Source organism: Bidens hawaiensis, unplaced genomic scaffold (assembly GCF_021521415.1).
Source record: "Bidens hawaiensis isolate Kalapana, Puna unplaced genomic scaffold, B.hawaiensis_p1.1 tig00034358_1, whole genome shotgun sequence".
NCBI classification, from domain to species: Eukaryota; Viridiplantae; Streptophyta; class Magnoliopsida; order Asterales; family Asteraceae; genus Bidens; species Bidens hawaiensis.
Window position 1 is genome coordinate 38,625 of NW_027505318.1, and position 22,826 is coordinate 61,450.

A 22,826-nucleotide genomic window follows, 5' to 3' on the forward strand; every position below is an offset into this window, starting at 1 on the left:
AAAAGAAAACGAGTTTAGGGTTTGGAGAAATAAAAAATATATATTCCTTGCCGGGACTTGAACCCGGGTCTCTCGGGTGAGAGCCGGGTATCCTAACCAACTAGACTACAACGGATTTAACTTTCATTTCATTTTATCCATTAAATACAATTTAAATCGAACATCTTTTTTTTAAATAAAGATAGATGTACCCCTCTGTAAATACATGCATAGATACATACTAGTTTTTAAATTTAACTTTTACTGTTTAATTTCAATAAATATAGTTTTAAACTTCATTGAATTTATATATAATTTGAAAATAAGCTTATATTATAAAATTTTACTTTTATCGTATATTTATTGTATTACATACACGGGGTGAATAGCACAATATATAAAATAAATGAGCTAACGTCCGTAGAGTTACTTTTCATTCCATGAAAAATACTTCACAAATGTATTGTTACTAAAATCACATAATTCTCAATATACAACAATAGGAAATATCATAATGTTGGGGTATAATAAAATAGAAGAGTAGATACGATTTTGATAGATTCGTCGCTTAGTTGCATTGAAACATGGTCGAATACACTATTTAAGGTCGTCGGGTAGGAGCAAAAGTTATATGGGTCCAAGATTATCCACTCAGGATTGTAGGTATGAAGGGGGTGTTCGGGATTCTTTATTTTGCCTTCTTATGACTTATACACTCACAATCTTTAACTTTTTCAAGCGTTTTATGACTTATAAATTAAGTCAGTTAAGTCATAAGGAGATAAAATACGCAATCCCAAACACCCATGGAACTGAATACCCATAAATAGTTTTTGCATGAACTTATAGTCCATTGGTGTTTTATATCATCTTTGTATTCTTTAAAGTTTTACATAAAGAAGAATGAAGATCAAACTCTAGGCTTTGTATAGGTTTTGAAATAATTTTAAACATTGATCAAGACACAATATGTAATCTTTTTGGAGTAAGTTTGTGTTAGTTGGCCCCTCACCCACTCTCACATGGCATGCTTCAAATGTACACTACCTTTGCCACCAATCTGGTCAAGAGGCCAAGACAAACACAAATGAGGGCAAATGCCCATCATGGGCCATTCAAGTTAGTTGCTGTTTGGACCCTCTTGATAATTCAATCAATTGATGACATTAATAAAGCAATTATGACTAGTCCTTTTAGGGTGAGGGTATGGGTGATGAGTCACTAATGTTGGATTTTACAATAACTATAAATGCTTATATCCTGTAAATATAGTGGCTTTTAGGAATTCTATCATTAAAAATTTAAAATAATAATTTGAAAAATAAAGTAAATAATTTCATTTATTGTTATATAGAGGATTTTTCTTTCTTGTGATATCATGATTCATGCATGGCTTAATTTTATGTTAAATTGTAGATAATAAACACTGTTACATATGAATTAACATGGATGCAACTCCACATGTATGTTCTTGAGTCCTTAGCATTGATCATTTAGTTATATGAAAAATCATTTACACTTATTTAAACGCTTAAATTGGGATGATCAAACGGGTTAGATAAAGGTTAAAATGAATAACTTGTAAGCCTCTTTTTAAACTTTTTTCGTACCTGATTAAGAAACTAATGTTTTTTATAAGTTATTTTTTATATAGTGGTATCAGTAAAAGATTTCAAAAAACAAGAAAATATACATATAAACAATTTAAAAAACTATGCTATAATAAATAATCTAATTTATTTCAGTATAGTTAACTCATATGATTAGTTAAAGATTTTAGTATAACTCATATCATAAAGTTTGATCTAACAATCTCACGAGAAATAAAAACTAGTGTCACGTATTTTGATTTCAAGAGCTCACAGAATAACCTTCTAGGATTAGTAACTAAATTTCATGTTTGTCAAAGTACTTATGGTATCAGACTAATCAGATTTCTCCAAAAAATGAATTGTAAATATGATTATATGAGAAGCTGTTATATAGTTTATGACTAATTTTTTGTATGAAAGATGATAAAAAAAAAATCCTAATACCAATAGCCTATCATGTATCGTGATATATTGATGGCTTATATGATGGACGATAAATTTTTTTGAGATTAAGGAAAAACTAATATTCAAGACCCAATGGCCTATCTATCATCACAATGGTATATTGATGGTGTCCGACTTTAAAGGTGATGAGTGCCTATAAATGTCACGAATATTAGAAAATGTTCGAAGTTCTATAGGTTAATTTGGGCCATATCTATGGTGACTAGTCATGCTTAAGTGTTTAACTCGCATTAACGAAACGTTTTAAATCTAAATATTGTTGCATCGTTATTATTGTTTTGGTTGACCCGTTACTAATAACACTAGGATAGTTGATTCCATGTTTTTTATAACAACTTGTTTTTTCAACTTTAGTGTAACAGGTTGGTGGGTCTGAAATTCTCACATATTTATCCGGACTTTTTAAATTCGTTTTTATGTTTTTATAATAGTTAAATTAGATAATGGAATTTACTTTTAGCTTAATTTGGCCAACATTTGGAAATGGGACAAAGAGAGAAAATTGTGTTATTGGAGTAGGGACAATTGATTGGTGAATCACAGACACTTTGAATTGTGTCCTCTTATTCATATGGAAGATATTTCAAATTCCTAGTACATTTATCTACTGATGGATTTAGAAATTTTTTCTGATGAATTCATTTTTTCTTGATGTTTAAATTTTACAAAATTAAATATTAAATTTTTCAGGCCGGTCAAGCATAATAAAACAATACGTTAATTTAAAAAGCATGTAAGGTAATTAAAAATGATTTAAAAAATACAATAAATGAGTTGCCAATGCATGAATATGTCTGGAAATCATCAAAAGCAAAAACATTTTTTTAGCTATTAAAAACCTCAACTAAATTGATGGTTTACTAAAAAGAAAAAAATGTTACCAAAACGGGACTTAGAAAGACTTCGACTTGAGATATTTCAAGTAAAACCCAAACTAATAACACACTATTGGTTTCCCAAAAAGAAAAAAAAAATTAATAAAAATAGGTCTTTGAAAAACTTGAACTTGAGACCTTAAGACTGGAATAGTTTTAAAAAAGGAGTTTACCACTAAACCATCTTAAACTTTTTAATATGAGTTAACTTCTAAAAATCTTATGGGTTATACTTTTATATATCATTTTTACGTAAACTTTGAAAATCAGTGGGTTTCCGTAAACCCGGAGAACCCGTACTAAATCCGGGCCTACATTTATCAACCACATGGATTCCAAATATGTCAATGATAAGTTTTCCTTTATATGAACTTTTTTTCATTTTGATTTGTTATAACATAAATGATATTTTGATTTGATTGTCAGGTAAATCTCTATCACATGATTAGACCTTCTACATCAGGGTCATTCATGGTTTGTGTAGAGGAGATTTGTGATAATGATGGAAAAGACAAGTATTGTGGAGGTTGAGGTGGATGTCATCCATCCTTTAAGATCCTTTCTTATGGATGGTGAAGAATGGCGGTTGGTGAGTCCCCAATATTGGTAATATGGAAATTATGAGGTTGTTAATGGGAAGAATGAAGATGTTATTGTTGTAGGTAAAAAGTGTTTGTGAAAAGAATGAATGAAAAGATAATGTGACATGCTGACTAGGCTGTTTGTGAAAAAAAATTGCCTTTAGCTGACAAACAGTCTTACTACTTAACATGGTATTAAGAAAATAATAATTTTAGTTTATTGCCGTAAAAGTTTATTTAGATAATTATCATGTTCGTAGATAATTTAGGTAAAACATAAAATATAAAAGAGAAAACGTTCAAAGAAAATCGATGTAATGCTGATTAACGAAACTATTATAATAATCCAATGTAGGGCAAATGAAGTTTAGTAGTCAGATTCAAATTTTAAAAACTAAAACTTTATTGTGTGTGAATAAAATTTAACTACTTAAAAACGCATGGATGATTCAAATAAGATATTTATGTGTTTCTGCAGTCATAAGAAATAAACAAAAGTAGCTAAAATTGGAAAACATGTTAAGGTAGAAATGCTAATTCTTGATGCTCGGATTCGGGTCCAACAATTAGAGCAATTGTCATATGATTGTTGAGCCGTTTCCATTCATTACTTTTAAATCTTGTCTCTGTCTAGTTAGTCGAAATATAAATCATCTAACTCTCGTATAAGTGTCATATAATAATTAATTATGACCCAATTTATAGGTATTCTGTAATTCATTAACACTTCTAATTTGTTTTAGATGCTAGATATGTGTTTATCATAACCATAATTAATGTGTTGCAAAACACATAGTGTTTTATCCCGTTTTTGTCTTTGTTTTATGCTTAAACGTTAACAATTAGCGATTGTTTCTTGCATGAAATTACATGTTTTTGATTATTGTAGGTCCCGTGGCTGAAGAGCATGGAAAACGAGGTCTAAGAAGAAGAAACGGGGCTAAAATGAGGATCAAATCGGAGCCGGTGTGCGTATACGAAGTTAAACGAGTCGAAAATCGAAAATTCGGACCAGAAGGGCCTGGCCGCGCCATGTGACCAAGGGAGGCTTTCAAGGCCATGTAGCGCAGTGTGGTTGCTGTCCCATGATGCCCAGAAATCACATAGCCTGTCTATTATGTCTTATTAGGCCTTGTGGGCTTGTTTTAACATATTTTATATTAGGAAGGAGATGTTTAAACATCTATATAACGGGTTTTAACCCTACAAACGAAATAATCATCATTCCAGCCATCATATATCATTCTTGGATGAATTACCAACGAGGAGAAGCTGCCGGTTTCAAGTTTCATCACCCTGGTTGTCGGTTTTGAGTATTTTAACGATTGTGAGTTCGTTTTTGAGTTTTAGACCTTCAAACAAGTTGTAATCAGTTTCTAATGAACAAGTTTATCATATTTATCTATTTTATCAGTTTTTCATTCATTATGCTTGGCTAAACTTGTTTGAATCACCTAGGTTTGATGTTTAACGGTTGATTTATTAGTTTTCGGGTGCTAATCTTGTGTTTGATTGTTTAGTTATCATAAAGTTCATAATTTGTGATATTATTCCATGAACCTTGCTGCCATTAGATGTGTTTTTGGTTGAATGAGCCCCGGGTAGTTGATTATTGCATGAATTAGTTCCGTGTGGTCGTTAATTGCTAGTTCGGTTAATACTGAGTGTGTTGATTGATTGTGGCAGACGCGTGCTATTAGGGTTTGTGTTTCTTGAGTGATTTAAGTCAGTAAGTTATCCTCTTTGAGTTGAACCAAGACCTTAGGGGTTAGCTTATCTCTCTGCTTTAGTTGATTTAGTTACCCGTTGTGTAACACCCTTGGCAAACACAACATCGTCCCACTCTTAGGCTATCCCACATCGGCCGTGGACAAGAGAGATCCTTGGTTCATAAGTAATGTACTGCCTCTTAACATCACCAACGCGTTTTGGGCTTAGTTGGCTGTGGAGTACATGAAAACTCTACGGTTAAGCGTGCTTAGGTGGAAGTAGTACTAGGATGGGTGACCTCGTGGGAAGTCTCCATTTGGGCAACCAAAAACAAATCCGTGAGCTCTTCGTGGGCAGAGCGGACAATATTGGTGGTGCGAGGGGCCGGGGTGTTATAGGTGGTATCAAAGCCACTCTTGTGCCGCTCAGGATGATGGGACATGCCTCATCGAGAACGATGAGTCCAAAGGAGGGTTTTTTGTAACACCCTTGGCAAACACAGCATCGTCCCACTCTTAGGCTATCCCACATCGGCCGTGGACAAGAAAGATCCTTGGTTCATAAGTAAATGTCCTGCCTCTTCAATCGCCAACGCGTTTTGGGCTTAGTTGGCTGTGGAGCACATGAAAACTCCACGGTTAAGCGCGATTAGGTGGAAGTAGTATCAGGATGGGTGACCACCTGGGAAGTCTCTACCTGGGCAACCAAAAACAAAGTCGTGAGTTCCCGGATGGGCAACCCATCGGGGCAAAGCGGACAATATTGGTGGTACGAGAGGGCGGGGTGTTACACGTTGCGAGACCACGTGCGGTAATCTAGCTTTCGATTATAATAGTTTGTAAGTTAGGTTATTTTGTCCTTATTAGTGGATTACCCCTCTCCTCCTAGGTTTGTAATTAGCTCGAGCCTTGTGAGGATTGTGATTTTGATACAGACCAAGTAATAAATCATTAGAGTACGTAAATAAACAACCACGAATTAAAAACTAAATAGACATTGTTAGGGTTTTCTAGTAAAACTGACCGTGAGGACCTAGTTATTCCATCTATCTTAGTTCATCTTTAGAAGCCGGTTTCAAACACTTGTTAGCACCTGAAGCATCCACTATTCGTTAATTCATCTTACCTAAGTGATTCGTTTTCTTATTATCGTTAAATCCCATTAAGTTTCTAGTTAGTTTTGTTAAGTTAAGTTAAGTTAATTAGTCAAATTAGTTTAAAATAATTAAAAACAATAAAATCAATTATAAATATTATTCTTAGGTAAGTCTTAGTTAGGGTTTAGTAACATGATCGTTTTCACGTGTCTTGGTGTTCGATACTTGGACTTCCTTGGTCTTTACTACGCACGATCTATACACTTACCGGTTGTGTGAAGTTTTGTTAGGTTAATCCGTTTTAATTTAAAGCTTAGTTGCGAGTCATAATTTTCATAGTTACATTTTCGCACATTAATAATCAACTTTAACATAGCTTTTGGCGTTTAAGATATATTTCTTTTGTCTTATATCTTTCTTCGAAGCTACGATATATTCATCATTTTAAAAGTATAAAGTGTAATTAGCTTGTTGGTGTAAAATCAAATGAAAAAAATATGTTTGAATATTTAATTTGTTTAGTTTTTAGTCACATGTTACATGTTTACATAACAACCAAGGCTACACCATAAACAAATTGTGCCAAGTGCACTACAAACAAAATGTGCCATCAACTGGAAGTCACCAAACCAAAGAGACTCCTTGCTCGTGACCTCCAAATAACCTTTTATGTTCTTTTCTTGATGTTTTCATTTATGATGAACGAGGGGCAAAAATAAAATTACAAGAAACCTATATTAAAATTTATGATGAACGAGACGATATTAGGATATTACAACTACATCTAATGAGGGGTTTGGAAGAGATCGGGATAACAATTAGTCTATTTTTCTCAACAATACAGAATTGACTATGATGATACTTATAGCCTTGTAGCTAAACTTGTTTCAGTTCGAGTTATACTAAAAGTAGAAGTCATCTATAAGAATACCTAGATTGAACAAGTACAAGTCGAACCATGGAAGAAAAGCCCGCCGGGGTCGGCTACTCGTCTGCAATATAGAGTTCCGGTCAGCCGATGATCGGAGGAGGGCCATGGTGTAACGTCCCCAAAATTTTGATCCAAATTTGACAACTTAGGAATGTTGAAGGATCAAATTATTCTTAAAAATAAGTGATGGAAAAATCTAAAAAAAGAAATAAAAAGGAAATAAGAAAAGTAAAAACATTTCATAAATAAGTCATTCCATGTTAAGAAAAACCCATCCTACATGGAAAGATATAAGAAAGTGTAAGCATTCCACATGGGTATAAATACGTAATGTAAATCTCATCCCACATGGAAAGTGATAACAAAATGGAAACATTTAAGGAAGAAAGTTTCCATAGTAATATTATTTTATGCCAAGCATGCACCAAGTAGTCCTAGCGGAGGGTGTGGAGCACCCGACATGCACGGGCTTGGGCGAGGGCGATGGCGACGGCGAAGGGCGTTGGGCGCAATGTGGCGCACTTTGCACTTCGATCGCCCCGAGCCGGTTGAGAGCCGCCTTAGTATTTTTTAACAATTAGAGTTAGGTTAGAAGTAACAAGCTACCAAAAGAAGAAGGACTAAAAATGAAAAATTGTATTCAGGAACCCATCGCGATACGCGATGAGTCCTACCATAAGGCCATCGCGATACGCAATGGTCCTTGATGACGCATCAGTCAGATCATGTGGCGACACGTGTCAGGCCACGTGGTGACACGTGGCACTCCCTGAACATCATGAGTCATCGCGATACGCGATGACCAGAAGGGAGGGTCCATCGCGTATCGCGATGAGACCAGTTTTCAGCTATAAATAAGGATTTATGGCTCATTCATTTTCACACCAAAATTCCACACACTCTCTCTAGAAACTTTCTTTCTTTACCTCGGTTTTCGTTCCCCGACCCGACAAATAATAACCTCGTAATCCGCACCATATACCGACGATACCTCAAAGTGCGTGCCACCCTAATTAATCCGACATTCTGCCTCGAAGTACGTGCACAACCCAGGGACCCCCGAACGTTGCCTTGATTTGCGTGCCGAGGAGTTGTTGATCAAGATTCTCGATATGTGTGCAAGCGTCGAAATGCTGCCCGAGAATCTAGAAAATAATAAGCTAAGCAAGGTAGGGGTTCTGTCCAAATAAAATATTATTAATTCAAAGGCTTAGACTCTAGTTAGGGGTATAGCCTAGATCTTGATCAAATTATAACAATTAAATTTCTTGATGATTAAGAACGACAAAATAGTATAAACGAAGGTTATAGCAAAAATATAGTTTCTTTATAATTAAGAAACCTAAGCTTTTACATACAAATGATATAGTTGAAATGTTTAAGAAGAAGTAAAAGTTTACATACAAAGGTTATAGATAAATGATGTTTCTTCTTGAAGAAGAAACATAGTACATGATTAGCAAATAAAGAGAAAGAATTCATATCCAAAATGTTTATTCAAACAAAAGATAAATCAAGGTTTAAAGCTATCAAAACCAGACTAAAAGTCTGTAGCCGGATTAAAAGACGATCCGGGTATTTATATAAACATATTTTATTATAGGTCAATCATTCAATCAATCATTCATTCACAAAGGTTTTCAAACGAGATCACCACATCATTCAGAACAGACAGTCACAGGTGAATACGTTAAACCTTTTTCAGTCAAGATAAAAGGTTGTTTATCTTAAACAAAGACAGTCAAATATTTTATGAGATTACGTGATCCCTAATTTTACAAGATAGAAAATGAAAGTAACTTAGACCGAGTATACATGTGTCTGGATCCAAACATAATTAATTTAGTCTAGCAGTCAAGGCTACGTGGCCGCAGACTAGAGATCATAATAAAAGTTCCCAATGGGCGTCAGTTCCCAATGAACGCCAGATCCCAATGGGCGTCAGTTCCCGGAGAACCGTAATTGTGCGTGTATGGCAAGTGGTACAAATCCCAGAAATAAGAGACGTTTCTGCTGAGGGTGTTCCAGAAAACTATCTTGTCAAGTAAAGAAAGATTTATAAAATGTTTTTAGAGTCAACGATTCACCAGCATATCGCTGACGTATCCCCCCCCCCCCCCCCAACATTTCAGGAAATAAAGATAGTACAGGTAGCAAGGAATTATAGCCATCCAAGAAGATAGACGCTCGCAAGGTAGAAATGGCTCAGTTTTAAATTATTAAAATATTGCAAACAATGTTTAAACAAAGTTTTAGAAAATCAAACAAAGGTTCAAAATCAAACCCTCGAATATTTATTATTCGAGAAGCTTTCAAATAAATCAAATATTTTATTATATTAAATAAAAGTTTACAAATAAACTAATGATTTAAAATATATAAAAACTTCTGTTGAAACTCTGATATATTTTCAAAACAGGTAACAACTATTGGTCACACTCTTAGGCCTTAAGTCGGGGTGTGATACATGGGGTGACCGGTGGTAGTCGTGGAAGGCTGGAGTGGCTGTTGAGCATGTTTCTGCTTGATATTTCTCGTTCACGAACAAAAGAGAAAATGGGTTAATGGGTTTTGTTTTCTTTGGGTTGGTTGGGTTTTAAACAAAAAGAGGTTACATAATATTTTTTTTAGGGCTAGCGGAATACGAAAACCAGCAAGAAAAAATTGCACTACTGGCGAAAGGTTGAGAGGTAGCGGAGGCTACCCATGGTTGTGAACTAAGTCCGCCCCTGTTTGGATCAAGTAATTTAGATGGATCAACGGGGAGGTTTTGCAAGTCTAGATTTTCCGAATCATGTTTGTTAGTTAAAGCAAGTGATTTACAATTTTAAATCAATCACCAAGGGCTTGGATTGGTAAGATCGACGAGATTTTAGAACTCAGTGCGTTCACTCCTACTAGCTTATATCGGTGTGTTTGTTTGAGCTAAAAGTGATAAAATTGTTTTCGTCCTTGTGTTATGTGGATGGCTTAATTATTACGGATGATCTTGTTTAGATAGTGAATCAAATAAAACATAATATGTGAACTCGTTTTTTCTTGAAAGACTTAGGAATATTAAATCACTTCCAAGGTCTAGAACTCGAGTATGAGACTGATGGGTTCATAGTCCATAAACATCGGTATGTCATTACTCTTTTGATGAAGTTTGGTATGGAAAGTTGTAAACTGATATGCATACCCATAGAACCGAATGTGTCAATTCAAGCTAAAAAAGCATTAGAAGATGTGATCATGTATAGGAAAATTGTAAGTAGTCTTATTTATTTGACTTTTACTTGACCAGACATCACACATGTTGTCAGTGTCTTAAGTAGATTTGTTCAAGCTTTAAGAGAACCTCATCTTGAGGTTGTTCAATTAGAATTACGATATGTGAAATCAGCTCATAGTTATGGTGTTAAGCAACCTTCGCATTTCCTTATGAGTTCCCAAGTCTCCAAGTAGGCCCTTTTGGCCACCCACGACCTTGGCTTTTTAGAGAATCCCGACCCTGACGAGCTATTGGATATGTTTTCTTGATCGGTTCAAAAATTGTTACTAGGTGTGTAAAAAGACTGCCTACAATGTCATTTTCAACTATCGAGACAGAGTATTAGACAACAACGATGGATGCACAAGAGATTGTGTTGCTCATCTAGTTATTGAAGAAGCTAAACCAGGGTGCACACGATAAAGTGACTATGTAAGGAGATAACATGTCTTCGATTTTGTTGTTCGAGAATCCCATTGTTCATGCATGTACAAAAGATATAAAAGTTCGTTATTGCTTTATACGGAGAAAGGTGTTGACAAGAGCAATTGATTTTCAATATATTAATATGTTGGATCAAGCAGCTGATATGCTTATGCTCATAAAGAGTTTGCTCTTATTAATGAAGGAAGCAAATACTGAGACGGGGCGATGAACGAAACGATACTAGGGTGGTATGGTTAGATCTCATGAGGAGGCTTATAGGAGATCGGGATAACAATTAGTTTAATTTTTAATTGTTTGATTTATCTGATTAAGATGTGTTCTTATCGGTTTAGTAATCTATTTTGTTTTTCAAATTATTAGCGTAGTTTGAGTAGGAGTCTAATCGTAAAGGGTATCTATTTTCAAAAAGTTATAAAGCTTATTTGTTTAAAGCGTTTTTATTTTTCATCAAGGCTAAAAAAATGAAAGATGGTTCACACATGGCATGATTTTGTATTAAAGTTTATCTATGGATCCCTATGACCCTATATAGAAAATTATAATGTATGAAAGTTAACTTATCATAGAACCAACAAGTCATGCCCTAGATAGGTCAAGCGTGACAAGCTTATTAAGAAACGTATCTAAACCTAACTCAGAATAGTAAGCAAATGTCATTTACAACGACTTGACAAGAAACTAACAAATGTATTTGAATAATTCAAAGCTAGGCTTAAATTTGAATTTCGAAAACGACATATGGAGATTTAACAAACTACGATTACAACGCGCAATTTTCTAAAAAAGAAAAACTAGCCAATATAAAATACTTCTACGGCAAAAAGTAAGACTAAGTATAGCCTAACTTAAACTAAAACAACCCGAAATTTTAACATAATAATAAACACTAAATAATAATACATCCTTGACCTACCTTTACCAACCTAACTAAAGTCTTCAAACCAACCCACCAAAATTGTAAACGAACCACTTTTAGGCTACCAAAACCGGTTCAATCAATTGATTAGAGCCCGAATCAGTTTGAACGGTCAGGTTCAAACCCATGTCAACTTCTACTTCCTTTCTCTTTCTCATTTCCAACACTTTTCGGTGACTGTTCGAATGAACATCAACCGAAAAAGTAGGGCTGCAAGCCGGTCTATACTCCGGATAAAGCCGGCCAGATTTAAACCGGACCCCACACGCGTTACATAATGTTTTGGGACCTAAAGGACCGGTTCGCCATTGAGGTGTCTTTTGAACTTGACAATGAGTACACCGACGTTGACTCGCCGAGTCACTTGAACTCGGTCCATTCTGGTAGGCCGGACTCTTTCTTTGTTTCTTAGCAGCCGGCGGCCTTTCAAAAAGCTCCGTGAAATAAACCGGGTTTCTAAATAGCATTGGAGAAGTTATGGACGAGTCATGGCTCGACGACGAACTCGAAGACGACTCAGTGAGTGTACGCCACCGTGATCCGCTTGACCACACCCGACCTGGTCTTCTCGACCCTTTGCTTCTACACTTTCTTGGAACCGGATATGGTAATCCCAAAACCGTGAAACTCGGGCCGGAAACGTTAACCACCGGTTCAAACCGGCTCACAAAAACCCGGTCAACTCGCTCCTGGTCAACTCGTTGTTCTAACTTTACCGGCGGATATAATATTGGAATCTCCGACACGGAATCATCCACAATTTGTGATAACCATTCAAGGCTTTCCATATCATCAATCTGTAATTAAAATTAAAATTAAAATCAATAATTAAAACAAAGAGAAAATATTATTTTTTAAAAATTTATTAAAATTAAAATTAATATCCATGCAATAAATCCTGATTATGAAATATTGAAATAAATCAATAATTAAGCCAAAAGAAAAAAAGAATTATAAATTTACATACAATAATTAATTAATTAGTTAATGACCCTCCTTACAGTTTTGCTGTTGGTGGGATATTTACCGGTACCTATGTTGTTGTTTTAACCGACTTACCGGAACAGGAAGTTGGTCGCCGGCAAGAGACACAAGGTCGCCGGCGCTGGAAAGCATGCTAGAATTGATGGAATTGCTATCCGATGAAACCGAGGCAAACTCCTCCTCAGGATTACTAAATTCTTTGTCGGAAAGGTCCAACAAATCATCAACAGAAAAGTCATCCGAGGAAACATTCACAACGTTGTTAATTCCTTGCCAAAAATCATCAAAATAAGCTTGCTGAGATGACTTCATGCCAATGATTTCCGGTAAAAAGCTTGATTTCAATGCTCTGGCCTCAATACACTCCATGATGTTTTTTCAAATTAATATGTGTCTAAAAGAATATGAAAATGAAATAAAACTAAGATTTTATGATCGAATTAAAAGTATATTTGATGGAGTTGTATTGTATTGTATTGTATGTATAGGTGTACTAGGAGAGAAGAGGTTGAATTGCGTGAAGATTACTGATACGAGGGATGATTAATGTTGTTGATATGGGAGGTGGACTCCATGTTTATTTCCTTTTTATATTCCTTCTTTTCAAATTTAAAATAATAATAATCATCACAATATTATTGCTTTTTTTCAAAGGAAGAAAATTATTATTATATTCTAACTCTAAGGCAACACTTCCGCGTAATTTTTTTGAATTTTCTTTTCTTCTAAAACTGCGGATTCTAAACCGTCTTGGTCTTGGTGATGTTAATATTTTATTCGGTACGATTACACCACATAAATTTTTTACGGGTTTGGGTTTACTTTTTACCCATGTATTAACGTTTCTAAAACGATTTTGACTTTCGTGTTAAGTTTTTTTAGTTCGTGCTTGATTGAATTTATCAACTGGAAAAAGACAATTTATTTAATATGACATGGGTCTTTTCTTTCAAATTTTGATATAACTTTGGGTTGTTTATATTTCATGCAGGCCCGGCTATAAGGGAGGGCCGGGTGATCGACGGACCACGGCCCGACACCCCGATAGGCCCGGATTTTTTTAAAAAAATGAATGTATATATATTTATGAAAAACAATATGTATATATAATGTTTAAGCTTAATTACACAACCACTAGTTTGGTTTAGTGGCAAATATGTGTGACTTTCAACCAAGAGGTTTTGGGTTCTAACCTCACTTGAGACATTTTATTCTATTTTTATATAAAAAAAGTCTTTGATACAACCAAATCATAAGGCCCAAAAAATTAAAGATTATTTAAAAATTAAATTGTTTAAACCCAACAATATACCTCTTTTTAATAAGGTCCAAAAAAAATTTCGCCTTCGGCCCAAAAATTTTTACGCGTTTTCGGAGCCGGGCCTGATTTCATGATATAGCCCTGCTTGCGGTGCGCACATATGATGTATATATGTGTGAACCCTCGGGTGGGCAAAAGTGAAATTGCACTAATTTTTACGTTATTTTACTAATCTCGTGAAAATAACGTTAAAAGTGACGGACGGTTAATCAGGCATCATGTAGTGGCGTTGATAGCTGAAAGATAAGGGTACATGCACCGATCAGCCGGTGTCCCGATGATTGAGTGCTATGTGTCTTATGTCCAAGGCTTGATGCAAAACTACTATCGAGCCGGGGGTCTCACCGGAAGCAGCCTCTCTATCCCTATGGGGTAGAGGTAAGGCTGCCTACATCTTACCCTCCTCAGACTCTACCATAGCTTTGCTATTGGTGGGATATACTGAGTACGATGATGATGATATTTCATGATATATATCACTAATATGAATTTAAATATACGGTCTTCTTAAAATTTTTAACTATATTTCAATATAAGTTTTAAGAAAAGAAAAGCCTTAAATTTATCTGAGATAGTGTATGTTTTTAAACATTACGAGATAAAAGATGTATAGCATCTTTCTATTATTTGATGGTGATAATAATAATACTATATTAAAATGAAATATGATATTTTTATTTTTATGTTACATATAACTTAATTCTGTACAAGTTATTTGTAATTAGATGGCAAGTTTGAATATAAAATACATACGTAGGACCACATCAAGAGAAAGTCGTTGTGTTCTAAATTCTAAACTTAGATTTTTCTTTCATGCTTCACTTAAAAGAAGACCTCAGCTTACACCTAAGGTTCATGTCAATCCTACACCATCCAGCCGATGAGGTCCAGCCCAGCTGGTCGGAGGTGGGGGATAACTCGCTTGCGAGGGTCCCGCCCGGGTGGTGGCCTAGGTTCGAGTCTCTGCGGAGGCAAAAAATACCATTTTAGGTTGAAAGGTCCCTCTCTCTGGGAGATTCGAACCCGGGTCCTTTAGGTGTTAGAGGGTGTGCATTGCCAGTAAGCCAAACTGTTCAAAAAAAAAATCCTACACCATCCAATTTCTGTAGCATGTGTATATATAAATATAGGGAAGAGTTATTATACAGTAATGGATTATCGTACATTACGTATGCGACACTCTTGACCTAAGCATCGATTTAAATTTCATACGATGGCAAATTTATAATTGAACCTAAACTTATTTTCATGATTTTCGTCGAGTACAAACTAATTCATTAAGCGTATACAAATCTGCATATCAAATCAATTGAAAGAACATACGTCGAAAATGATTCAATCGGCAGCGTGAGGACTCTGCAATTCAATCTGATATGCAAAATTGCTCAATTATGTCTTCCACCAAATCAATTGGTCAATTACGTATTCAAAATTAACGACTCTTCCAAGGGAATCCTATATGAACGTTCTTACAACAACGAGTAAAACTTTTAAACTCCATGACGTATTTTGACCGAAACTTATAACTTATAAGAAGTTTATAAGAAAAAAGATATGTAATCAAATGTCTTTGATTTTTTATATAAATAAACTAAGACCAGATTGTTTTAAGATGTGAAGACCATATTTATTTTCTTTTATATTTATATAACTAGTTTTTATTTCCCGTATTTACGGGGTTGTTTTATATTATTTGTTTAAATATTTATTTATTTTTAGAATTTATATTTTTTTATTGTATGAAAGTTAATAATATAGTTCTGGTTTGATGATAAATTGTTTCACAAATAAATGAGATGTTGTAACCCGGTTTAATAGCTATATGGTTTTGATGGGACCCAAGACCCGTTTATTTTTTATTATAAAATTGGTTTTTTAATTATAAATAATATTTATGAAAGTTAATAATATACTTATGGTTAATGAGACCCAAGACCCGCTTATTTTTTTACTATAAAATTGGTTTTTTTAATTTCAATAATATATATATATATTAAAATAAATAAGATATTAATTTTTAGTATATCATATTTTATAGGATTTTTACATCAATAATTTGGTGAGAATAATTTTATATTTAATGAGATGTTATAACCCGTTAAGGAATATCTGGGTTGGTAAGACTCATACCCATGAATTCAGGTCAAATGCATGAGAAGCCTTCATTTAAAAATCAAGCAATTCAGGTGACTCCAAAAAAAGAGGGAGCGACCACATCGCGACACGTAGGATTTTTAGGTTTTCGTTTATATATATTATAGATATATATATATTTTAAAACAAATAAGATATTAATTTTTAGTATATCATATTTTATAGGATTTTTTACATCAATAATTTGGTGAGTATAATTTTTTATTTAATGAGATGTTATAACCCGTTTAAGGAATATCTGGGTTGGTAAGACCTATACCTATGAATTCAGGTCAAATGCATGAGAAGCCTCAATTTAAAACTCAAGCAATTCTGGTGACTCCAAAAAAAGAGGGAGCGACCACATCGCAACACGTAGAATTTTTATGTTTTCATTTATATATATTATAGATTAGTTAGCAGTTTTGTAAATATAAATCTTAATATATGGATTTAATATTGTATTTTCATAGAAGTTAGAAACAAAGAAAAGTACTCTTGAAATGTCCACGTATTCTTTTTATTTTAAATTCCTAAATTCCACATTGATGACACCTTGTTGGATTTAAATTTAACATATATGGCCGCCTTTTGTTTTTTGAAAGTCGAACATTGTATCCATTATGATTATTTAATTTTAAATTCAAAAAATATAAAAACAGTTTACTTGTTTAGGATCTAGTTTCAAACGACTAAAAGAATTAAAACCTATTTTTAAGGGTGTTACATATCGGGTTTGAGAGCATTAAGGTACTGTATGGTATAAAAGTAATAAACGAGAGAATATATAATAAGACTATGCGTAGTGGAGGGGCTATAAATGAGGGCGAATTGTAACACGTGGCGTCCAGTCAGCAAAGGAGGCGAATTTGTTTTTGGGGTGTAATGGTGTATGGGCTACAAGTTAAGCCCACAGTATCTTTTTTATTATTTTCTTTTTATAATTAAACTAATCAAATAAAAACTAATTTATTTAAATAATAAAATAAAAATGCATTAAAATTATAAAGAAATACAAAAAAAACATAACTAATAAAAATACATAACTCAAAATATAAAAAAACATAACTAAAGAAAAAAATAAAAAAAAACATAACTAAAAAAAAGAAACTAATATCCGTAATATTTGCGTATTTTTTCACGTCGTCGTTAAAACAATAATGCGGCATCTTCGTGAAACCCCTCCGCTTTGAGCCAAGCTTCAAAGACTTCGGGTTTATTGGTTATCGTGAGCCAAGCTTCAAAGACTTTCTTCCAAAACACCCCGGTGGCTTGAAAGTTAGCTACAAATTAAAATTATTTGTCACAATTAGTATACATTGTAATAAACACTAAATACATTTTTAATAAATACTTAATATTAAAAAAAATAACCTACGTTGGGATCCTACGAAATGACGATCCAAGCCCTTGCGAGGGCTACCTCCTCCTCCTCGCTCCAATGCTTGTATGGATCACGTTGCGCCATCGGCTCCCCCGATTGTTTCTTTTTGTGTTTATGGGTCGCCTTTTTGCTTGAACTGGAGGCCCGTGACGTTTGCGTCTCCGGCTCCGACTCCGGTGGTGTAGACCCGAACGCCGGCATTGTGTTTTGGGGGCTGAGATAGTTGGCGTACATGTTTAGGTTCGGGTCGAAAAATTGAACCGGATAGCTCGGTTGGTTTAGGTTCATCGGGTTCCATTGTAAGTTCGGTTGGTTCGGTTGGCTCAGTTGCGAACCATACGTTTGACCGAAAGCAGGGAATTGGTAGTTCGGTTGGTTCGGGTTGTTTCTAGGATTCATTTTGCTAATTTTTTGTAAGAATTTGGGTATGAATTGTGTATAAAATGGATATAAAATGGAGAAGAAGAGTGTATGTTTATATATATATATATTGTTTAAAATAATTATTATTTTTTTAAATTTAACCGTTTGTCAACGGTCATATATATAATATTATTATTTTCTTAACACTCCGGCGACAAAAACAACCCGCCCCCACCCCTTTTCGCCCAATTATCGCCCGCGGGGGGGGGGGGGGGTGTTATAGCCCCTTCTCGCCCGTTTGTCGCCCGAGCCCTCGTCTACTACACTCAGCCTAAAAGTAAAAAAGAGTTTAATTGATCAACGGAATATGGTCACTTATTATAAATAAATTTTCATTTTTTCTTTTTTTATTTATTTACTTGAAGGACCAAGGAATAATGTATCTAGGGATGAGCAACTTAACCATCATAATCGACGTAACTAAACCGATAAGCGACATAACCAAACCGATTTTAACCGATATAACCGCTGGGTCGTTTTAATTAGTTTTTGAAAATCGTCAAATGCAAGTCAGTTTTGGTTAAAAATAATTCCAAACACATTGTAACTGAACCAACCCACTTATTTAACCGACAATAATTTTGGGATTAACTTCCAAGTTCCAACAAACATATTGTCGGGTTAGGCATTTTGATATTTTTGGTTCAACGTTTGTTATCGAGTTAACTTGAATTTCTTTGTTGGATTCTATAATGTCGTTTTTTAATAATTTTATTTATTTTATGAATTATATATTTTGCTTGATTTTGTTATGTCATTTTTTCCAATATGTGTTACCAAACTTTAGGCTCAGGTACATTGTTAGGGCTATGGTTAAATGACTTGTAGCCGACACTATAATCTTCAAAATCGATTACTTAAAACCGTCATAATAGATCGGTTATGGTTTTCTATTAACCAACTATCAGCTATGGTTATGGTTTAGTTGAAAACCGCCCAAACCAATCTATACACATCCCGTATCATACATTGTAAGTTACCAAACCTCTATTAAACATAACAAATAAATACATAAAAAATACACTACTATCGAAAGAAAGTATATAAAAATAAATAAGTTTTGCACCATGTACTTTTTAAAATATTTGATTGGTCCGTTTTCGTTTTAGGCTGAGCAATTGGACCAGTTGACAGTTTGACCATACAAAGTATGTGACTTAAAGTTGTCGTTATTTAAACCGCGTTAATCACGCCGACTCTTTTCATTCGGTCAGCTGCCGAAAAGCCCACGGTTCAACAATTACAACTTACTTATTACCCAAGTATGCTATGTTATTAAACATTTTATCCTATTATATTACTCAATTTAAAAACTTTTACTCATCTTAGTCTTTGTGTAAATATAATTATAACAATTACTTTAACCATTTTAATGTTGGATTATGAGAATAACACTGACTAAGTTATTTTTAATCATATTGAAGAAACACTAAGTGACCCCGGGCAGATTATAGGTAATCTGGGGGCTAAGTAATGTTTCCCACGAAGGTTAGGTCCAGCAGAGTAAGTTGTACTTCAGGGAACCTGCAAAACAGACACCGTAAGCTCGTCACTGAGAAGGGGGGGGTTCCTCCTTGTGACCACCCTCCGGCGTGAGAATCAGTCTATATTGCTCTTTGAATATAAAAGTATATGAATACTATTAGAGCAGTTATCAAGTAAGTTATACGAGATAGTAGATGATGAAATGATAATACCATTTGCTGTCTTTTATAGCCGAAGGTGGGTTTCCAAGGGGTTTAGCCGGCCCAACACGCTACCAACTGTAACCTATGCACGTGCCCTACCTGTGAGTGGTGGATAGGTAGCGGCTGACACAGAGCAGGCGTGCCGTGCACTCTTCGTCTTCTACCAACTGCAGGCTAGGCACGTGGTCTGGCAGGAGTTGGTGGGCAGGCGGCGGCTATTGGTCACAGTGCTGTGGCGTGCTGTCTGCCACGCTGCTGTCAGTGAGCTGTCGCATTCTTGGTCAGATCTTTTGTCTTTACCTCGTCAGGTATCACGCAAAAGATCCTCCATCATACGGACTGGCCCATTTTGGCGGGAGTTTTCCCCCTCCCGCCTTTGCTCATTCTTTCAGGTGACACTGAATATTTGTAAGTGTTAAGCCTTATGCGTGTAGCTATGCTGTGCGGGTAGCCTTCCCTGATGGCTTGTATCCGCAACTGCGGGAACAGGCGGGTTACTTTACCATTGGGAGGCTTTTCCCTGCGTATGCAGCCTGCATACTGCGCGTAGGCTTCTCTGAGCATGGTGGGTCCTGCGGGAGTAGATGGTCTTTGCGCAGACATCCCTGTTCAAGGTGAGTCATGCGGGACCAACTGAGCCCTGCTGGGACCTACCTCTTCAAGTCCCCCCAGTCCAATGTTCTTCTCACGAATGTCTAATAAAGTGAGGTGAATTTTTGGACTTAAGCAAAGGGTTTTGAAAAGGGGTTTTTGTAAGGTTTTCCATGGGGGTTCTTCCCGCGGAAGTCCTTGTCACTTGCAGAAATTCCCGAGTTTCCTGCTTGGTCTTTGGGTATGATGCGGGTAGGTCTGTAACCTCCTCGCAAGTCAGGAGCATTGAGTCTTAGTTGTGCGGATTCTCCCTGTGGTTCTGGTAGTTTTTGAACATAGTGATCAATTATGTTTAAACCACCAATTCCATCTTGGAGCCTCAAACAACGTAGTACTCGATGTTCCCGCAATGCGGGGATATTACTTCCGTTTTCACAAGCATTGCCCAGAAGATCCTTCCTGGTTTCAATTCTCAGCGGGTGCTAGGTATGTGAAGGGTTTTGCCTTTACACTGTACCTGCGTCCGTCTTACGGTTACTTTACTTCCAAGGTATTCCTGGCGTCCATTCCCTGCGGGTGCTAGGTATGTGAAGGGTTTTGCCTTTACACTGTACCCGCACCCGTCTTATGGTTACTTGGTTGCCAAATATTTTGGCTTCAATTCCCTGCGGGTGTTAGGTATGTGAAGGGTTTTGCCTTTACACTGTACCCACACCCGGCTTATGGTTACTTGTTTGCCAAGGTAAGGGATATTTTCCCGCTTACTTTTTTGAACCTTGGTCTTCAAATTTTTAAATTTTGAAATTTGAAGAGTTGGATGGATAACAACCCAATACCTCAAACGTCGTGCGACGGTTTCTTCTGACTGTGTCAGGACGTGCCAGAAGTTATGGCGACATGACATTATGTGGTCATTCCAGTTGCTTTTTCAGGCGCGTGGGCACGGGATTTCGGGCGCGTAGCCGCGAAATCTCTGACACACGTCCCTTTTGACAGCTGTTGCCAGTTCGCTTTTGCCACGCGTCATAGTTTCATTGCACCTTTGATTTCTCTCTCTTCCGTATTAAATTTATCGCATTAATTGCGATTGCTATATAAAGGGGGAGAAGGTTATTTGCAATTCACACTTTCCACTTTCATCTCTTCTTCTCCAGTAATTTCCGGCGAATTTCTCTTTTTCAGTAAAGCATTGCTCTGAAATCTCTTCTTTCTTCCACCATGTCTTCTCACGATGCTGATGATCAGAAGACTGCTGGCGAATGCCAGTGTTATCTTCCTGTCGAGCTGTACCAGTATATCGTCAGGAAGTTCATGCTCGAGTCTCTCGAGCCTGAGTTTCCTGAGCCCCACCATACTGTGTACGATGCCCCTAGTGGCAAAATCGGGGTTTATGCTGCATTCTTTGTCTACGGGAACCTTAGGTTTCCGTTGACAAAGTTTGTGTACCGTGTCCTAGAGAGGCACGGTGTGCACCTGACAGAGGTGCACCCCATGGCCATTGCCAAGGTCCGGCACTTTGAGTGGGTGTGCCGGATACTGGGCCTTGAGCCCCTTGTTGACCGCCTGATGACCTTCTATACTTGGAGGTGCATCCAAGGGTGGTACACTCTTACAACCCGTATCAAGGGTTTAAAGATTTGTACCACCGAGCGGAGTCTTCGCTCATGGAGAAGAGAGTTCTTCTTTATATCCGCTCGAGCCATCCCCATTGCCATGAAGTTCAAGAATGGCCAGCCGCTTCCGAACCTTCCCGCCATCAACTACGAGGAGGCGGAATGGTTCGCGAAGATATCCCGGGTCCATTCCCCGGTTTTCCGTTTTCCGGAGTCGGCGATGGTGATGCTGGGGATGAGCCGGGTGTGGAAGGCGGCGAATGCGGATAAGGTTCCGATCGTCCTTGAATATGGTTCGAACTCTACCCCTTATGGTATGTCTTGTTTCTTTTTTGCTGACTACGATTTTTTCTAACTTTCTTGTTGATTTCAGAGGGTAACGATCTTCAGTCGCTCCTGAATCCGCGGGAGGAAGATGGTCCTGCGCGGATGGGTACTCGTGCTCTGGACGAGAACGAGTTGCCCATCTTAGAGCAGACTGCGGGTCGGTTCGTGGAGGTTTACCCGCCAGGCCAAGAGATCCTGAGCCACCGACGGCCAGGTAAGCCTATCTTCTACCCTGAACCTCTCAATGCTGTGCCTGCTGCTGGAGTTCATGACATTTCTTCTTCTGAGGAATCCGCAGAAGGTCCTCCACTGGTGCGGAAGAAAAAGGCTGCCGTCGGGAGAGGCAAGGAGAAGGTGGCCTCTACGGCCGACCCGGTAGTCTTATCTGACTCGGAGTCAGATAATGCAGAGGTGGCGGGGAAGCCCGGTGGTGAGGAGACCACCGCTCCGGAGGCTGCAGGCTCCAGGCCCGGACGCAGCCCCGCGTCGAGCTGCTTTGTCGTGAAAACGACAAGTT

At 36.5% G+C, this 22,826-nt stretch overlaps 1 protein-coding gene and 1 non-coding gene across 2 annotated transcripts; both read right to left on the reverse strand.

Moving 5' to 3' along the window:
- Positions 1-42: 42 nt before the first annotated feature.
- On the reverse strand, positions 43-115 carry TRNAE-CUC (transfer RNA glutamic acid (anticodon CUC)). Its single transcript has one exon. It is a non-coding gene; the product is annotated as a tRNA-Glu (tRNA).
- Positions 116-11,596: 11,481 nt separating this feature from the next.
- Positions 11,597-13,419, reverse strand: LOC143612331 (GATA transcription factor 7-like). Its single transcript, XM_077086343.1, has 2 exons — positions 12,905-13,419; positions 11,597-12,642 (listed from the first exon to the last, which is right to left on the reverse strand). Exons 1-2 carry the CDS (start codon positions 13,196-13,198, stop codon positions 11,902-11,904), a joined length of 1,035 nt encoding a protein of 344 aa, XP_076942458.1. The 5' UTR covers positions 13,199-13,419; the 3' UTR covers positions 11,597-11,901.
- Positions 13,420-22,826: the final 9,407 nt, after the last annotated feature.

Coding starts and splice junctions, on each gene's coding strand:
- LOC143612331 (XM_077086343.1), bottom strand. CDS start 13,198: ATGGAGTGTATTGAGGCCAGAGCATTGAAATCAAGCTTTTTACCGGAA. Junction 12,643..12,904: donor GCGACCAACTTCCTGTTCCG/GTAAGTCGGTTA, acceptor TTTTAATTACAG/ATTGATGATATGGAAAGCCT.